The 5,354-nt window shown below is 36.5% G+C and overlaps 2 protein-coding genes across 2 annotated transcripts; one reads left to right on the plus strand and one right to left on the minus strand.

Annotated features, from left to right (window-relative positions):
- Window positions 1-575: 575 nt before the first annotated feature.
- On the plus strand, window positions 576-1,318 carry LOC137747213 (putative zinc finger A20 and AN1 domain-containing stress-associated protein 8). Its single transcript, XM_068487280.2, has one exon. The coding sequence runs from the start codon at window positions 726-728 to the stop codon at window positions 1,212-1,214; it is 489 nt and encodes a 162-aa protein (XP_068343381.2). The 5' UTR covers window positions 576-725; the 3' UTR covers window positions 1,215-1,318.
- LOC137747212 (glutathione S-transferase zeta class) lies at window positions 1,244-5,108 on the minus strand. The gene is made up of 9 exons (XM_068487279.2): window positions 4,913-5,108; window positions 4,426-4,482; window positions 4,094-4,179; window positions 3,907-3,978; window positions 3,341-3,394; window positions 3,149-3,224; window positions 2,414-2,475; window positions 2,035-2,094; window positions 1,244-1,581 (listed from the first exon to the last, which is right to left on the minus strand). Exons 1-9 carry the CDS (start codon window positions 5,028-5,030, stop codon window positions 1,483-1,485), a joined length of 684 nt encoding a protein of 227 aa, XP_068343380.2. The 5' UTR covers window positions 5,031-5,108; the 3' UTR covers window positions 1,244-1,482.
- Window positions 5,109-5,354: the final 246 nt, after the last annotated feature.

Here is a 5,354-nt window from a genome sequence, read left to right on the forward strand (position 1 = left end):
GTTGTCTTCGTGATAAAAAAAAAAAGGTCAATGAATAATAAAGCATATCCACAAAGTTAAATCTCTTTTTTTTTTTTTTTTTTTTTTTGTCAAACGATAGATTTGTTAAATTAGTAAGCTAACGAGGTTCAAACTCATGTTGTAATGCAAATACAACACTCCTCTCTACCGTTGTGGTAGAGGGCCACTTGCACAAAGATAATCTACTTATTACAATTCTTATTTATTTTTGCTTCTCTATTCTCTACAGCCAACCTATAGCATCTTAAATTTATAAAGTTATTACTTTGATTCTTTTTGTTGGAATTCTCCTTCGGAAGTAAAGCAAAATATCCATTGATCAATACTTATCCAAAAGATTGCCGGAAGAGGAATTAATTCGAACTTCTTGGACTCCTTCCACTGTTGGGAAATGAAATACATCATGACTAAAATCCAAATGTTTCTAAAACAATAAATAATAAATAAAGGCAGAAAAAGTCATACGAAGTAATCCTACTCAATTTTGGAAACGGATTCCCACAACTTATCCATCGCCCTTGTATTATATAAATCGCACAGGCCATACAAGCTTTTGTATTACAAACTCAACAAAGTGTGCTGCTAAATTTACCCAGGAAGAAGCTTGGTTTTTGAGTTCGATCGCCGGAAGAAGAAGAAGAGAAGAAGAATCACGGTTACTTGAAAAACAAGAAAACAAGGAGAAGGAGCAATAAGGCATCGATATGGAGTCGCAAAACAAGATGACAGAGCGTCCCTGCTGCGCAAACGGTTGCGATTTCTATGGCTCTGTGGAGACCAAGAACCTGTGCTCGAGATGCTACAGAGATTACCTGCAACAAGAGTCCCGAGAGAATATGAGGGCAGAGTCCGCCATGGTGGCTTTAATGAATAACCTTGATAGGGGTTCCGTCGCTGGGCGAATAAATCCCTTGCCTTCTTTGAAAGCATCAAACTCGGTTTCTCCCTCTGTCGCCGTTGCTGGTTGCTCCAAGAGTAGTAGTGGATCAACCTGTGTGAAAAATAGGTGCGAAAGCTGCAACAGAAAGGTTGGAGTGCTCGGCTTTAGCTGCCGGTGTGGTGGTGTGTTCTGTGGGACGCATCGCTACCCAGAAAAACACTGTTGCCATGTAGATTTCAAGATGGCTGGACGAGACGTTTTGGCCAAGCAAAACCCACTTTGCAAGGGTGACAAGCTAGAATACAGGATTTAGAGAGAATGCAGTTGTAGTAAAGATTGGCATGGCTGAATTTGTTTGTACTTTTAGATATTTTGTTTGATTTCGGAAATAGATATTTACGTTCTTTCTGTTCGATACCAATACATCTGATTATACAAAGAATTTGAGTGATGTTCTCTTACAAAGAAGCAACCGATGTTTCAAATTTGACCTTATATAGATACAATAACACAAATGCCAGTATACATAAAGCAAGAAAATACCGAACTGTTTCAAGTAATATGGCGGCAAAATTGCAGACTTAATGCACAGCATCAGGTTGCATTTCTGGTAATGAAGCTTCGAATTCTGGTAAAATCTTGTATGATTCATAGAGTCTACTTAAAGTAGGGAACTTGGACTACACCAAAAAAGAATGTAGCAAACATTAAGGACCCAAATCAGTAAAATGTTGGCTGATACTGAAGAAAGTGATGCGAAAGAAAACCAATATATAACCTTTTTCTAAAAAACTAAGACATCCACGCGTTACTGAACGATTCTTTTAGAGGAGGGAATAACTATATAAACAGTTAAGAGTTGCCCCAAAAGAAAGAAAGTGATGCGAAGGAAAACCAATATATAACCTTTTTCCAAATAACTAAGACATCCACGTATTACTGGACGATTCTTTTAGAGGAAGGAATAACTACAGAAACAGTTAAGAGTTGCCCCCAAAAGTTTACACACAGCAGAGACATACACACACACACACACACACATACAACTCTCAACGTACAAAGAGCGGAGTGAAACTACTGGTACTCAAACCTACAAAATAAAGTTGGCAAATAAAAAAGTGGAAAGAGTTTACCATGTTAATATTAAACCTTGTGGTAACTACAGCGATCTGTGGGGCTAAGAACACGTCCGCCTGCAATTAAACCCCTTTAATTGGTTAGTTATACTCTAAAGAGGTCAAATGGGTGATAAAACGAGTTCAATTGAACGATAACGATTCTGTATAAAAAGAGGAAAAGAAAGCAAAAAGCAAAGGCTAAAGTCTCTTCAACTCCATGTACATAGACATCCAAGCATCGTGGAGATATCAAATTGACACTATTGATGTCCTCCAACAATGTATTGGGTTAGAAGCAGTTTGCTAGTTCAGATTTGTTCAACTTAAAAGAATTAAGATAAGATTGCAGTTAACGAAATGTAAATAACAATCACACAGCGTTCAGAAAAGAGACCATATACACATCATCTCCTGTGGCGTATCTGCTATCAAAATCCTTCAGCAACGTCTCGAGAGCTACATATGAGAAAAGAAATAACATCAATGAATAGAAATCTTTTGTAGTTGCACGTAACGAGATATTAATGAAGGTAGTTGAAGTCCCACCAAAACCAATTAGAAATATGGACAGTAGCACAACTCCTTCAAAGCACATGCAACCTTAATTCCCCGATGTGGATTCACTCTCAACAATTACGATACATTTACATAGATATAAGTAAAGCTTTAGTACATAGTTTATGACTTAACACTTCCAGACATAAATCAGCCTGGCAAGGTCTCCCATATAAGTACTGTAACTAATAAAGTCAAGCAGAACCCAAATCTAGTGATCCATTTTATACTTGACCGACACAATCATAAGCAATTTTTCATGTCAATTCTTTTGATCTCTCTTTAGTCCATAATTTGCACATGGAAAACATAATGACAGATGAACTGCCAATCTGCAAGCGGCCATTCATAGCAGTTGCTATCATACATCACTCTTACAGATCACAGGAACTTACAAGTATAAGCCTTCTCATGCATAGACCACAGAAAAGTATATATGGAATACATTACAATAACAAGGCTACAACATAACGACCAGACCCCACATAGCGGTAACAGGTTCTCCTAATAAGCATCCACAATGCAGAGAGTTTATGCTTAAAAACTGAACATGAACATTCAGAAATTCACTCACCAAAGAAACCTTTATCTATATTCGATTGAGCCCAAGACAGGGACTCTTCAGGACCAGACTTCTCCGTAAGATACTTCTACAGAAACAAATGGTACATGATAAATACATATTAAAACAAATCAAGGTCTACATAGCTATGAATGTAAAGCCAAATTTCGTTCTTCAGATAAGGTATAAAGAAACAGAATGTACCAGTACTGATAGCATGTGAAGTGGCTGAATACTAGAGCTAATAATGCTTGCGGCCTGTGACAATATTCACAAATTGGCAAATTAGAAAAAACAATAAGTCCATGACGAAGTCATTCTTAACTTCAACAAAGACTTCACCTCTCTCATTATTTGAACAAGATACGCAACTTACATCAGTTCACGTCACGACATGGTTTAATTGAAGAATATAAAAGGGACAAGCAGAGAATAATTTGCAAACAAAAAACAAAAAGATAAGGTCTTTTAACACTTTGAAATACTATTTTTCTGAGCCCACTCATAGCTACTTGATTAGCGTTACTGAAAGCCTTCAAGGGCATCTAAAATTAGAAAATTCTTCAGCCTAGGACATAACATCATAAACTCCTTTATGTGGCAGCAACAAATGTTGTTATTTCTTCAAATCCTGTATCAACAGCTTAGATTTGTGCACGGTGTAAAGACCAACTATCATTATAAACTAGGCTAGTCAACTTCAGGTGCAGAATATTCTAAAACCAAATTATTTAAATTTGATATGGACTTCACATTTAGTACAAACATACCTGGAGATTAAGAGCTCTTAGCCGAGGATCAGCTGGCAATAACGGTCTCTGAGGATACTTATCCTCTAAATACTAATCGAGCATCACAAGAACACATTGTACCCCAAATAACAGAACACTTAGAGGCACAAGTAAAACCTTCAAAAACTGTAAACAGATGATCCATTTCCCAACAAATTACACTAACCAGCAATATCGCAAAGGAGTCTGAAACCACCGTATCCCCATCAACCAACACGGGAACAAAATGAAGAGGATTCAACCGCTTAAACTCTGCAACTCAAGCACAAAAAACAAGGCTTAATTATTTAAATCTTGCAAACATAGGCATCATTATTAAATGGGTTATCTCCGGCATATGACATTGCTTGGCAGTGAATTTGTACCACACATTCGATAAGTATCCAGTATCCACCAATGTAAGCATTGATAGTTTCATAGTAACACTAACAATTTGACAACGGATTGTTTGGCAAGAGAATGCGACTTGTAATGAGCATAACATCTCTTCAAACTCACCTGGACTGAATTGCTCTCCAGCTGGTAGGTTCACCGGTTTGTACTCGCACGCAAGTCCTACATATTCAATTGAACTAACAACAAATCAAAACCAAGTAAAATCCAACCCTAATAAATTGCACCACACATTTGGTAATTGATTCATGAATCAAAATAACCATCAACCAGAAATATTATTGAAATTCGTATACTAATCCAATTACTCCGGAAACACAGCCGAATCCCAGAAAAAGTTCGAATTTTTAGCATATGGCGCTTTACGGAAAGCAATAATGCAACTCGCTATGGGTTCGGTCCTACCGATTTCCCACCCCCTAACACCTAACTATTTAACACACCAACGCTGCTAAAAAAAAGTTCGAAGTTTTAATTCAACCAAAATTTTACACAAATTGAAATCGAGTGACATTAAATTCCAATGAATCATAAAACATTCAGGAGCACAAAAAATGCAAAATTTACACTTAAAGTAATCCTTTTTAAAAACCTTTAAGATTGAGAGCGAAGCGGACGCGCCAAGAGCAGGAGCTTTGCCAGTAGGAATAGAGGAGGAGCTTTGAAGCAGCAGGTAGCTGATTGCTGCTGCTGCTGCTGTTGGATACCATGGCTCTCCGTTGTTCAACAGTTTTCTGGTAAGAAGTCAACTTCTAATGGAGTTACTGCGACTGTTTTTGTTTTCTGCTGAGCTGTCACTGTCGAAATGGCAAGCAAAAATTTTATCGGTTGGAAATTAAAATATTATTTTCTTACCCAATGTTATTCTAAAATAACTTTTAATATATGTATCGAAATATATATATTTTTTTTTATAAAAGTAATTTTTTAAAATTTTAATTACAAAAATAAAAATTAAAAAAAAAAAAAGAAACCTCTAATACAACCATTTTCAGTACAATCAAACAAAAAAAAAACTTCTACTAGTAGCTGGT

Source organism: Pyrus communis, chromosome 2 (assembly GCF_041283825.1).
Source record: "Pyrus communis isolate YQ-2024b chromosome 2, ASM4128382v1, whole genome shotgun sequence".
Taxonomy (NCBI): Eukaryota; Viridiplantae; Streptophyta; class Magnoliopsida; order Rosales; family Rosaceae; genus Pyrus; species Pyrus communis.

What these genes read in the sequence shown, in the direction of transcription:
- LOC137747213 (XM_068487280.2), top strand. Translation starts at nt 726, where the DNA reads ATGGAGTCGCAAAACAAGATGACAGAGCGTCCCTGCTGCGCAAACGGT.
- LOC137747212 (XM_068487279.2), bottom strand. Translation starts at nt 5,030, where the DNA reads ATGGTATCCAACAGCAGCAGCAGCAGCAATCAGCTACCTGCTGCTTCA. An exon ending in TAAGAGCTCTTAATCTCCAG is followed by an intron (nt 3,395 to 3,906) that starts GTATGTTTGTAC and finishes ATATTGTCACAG; the next exon opens with GCCGCAAGCATTATTAGCTC. An exon ending in CAAGGTTTAATATTAACATG is followed by an intron (nt 1,582 to 2,034) that starts GTAAACTCTTTC and finishes TTTTTGGTGTAG; the next exon opens with TCCAAGTTCCCTACTTTAAG.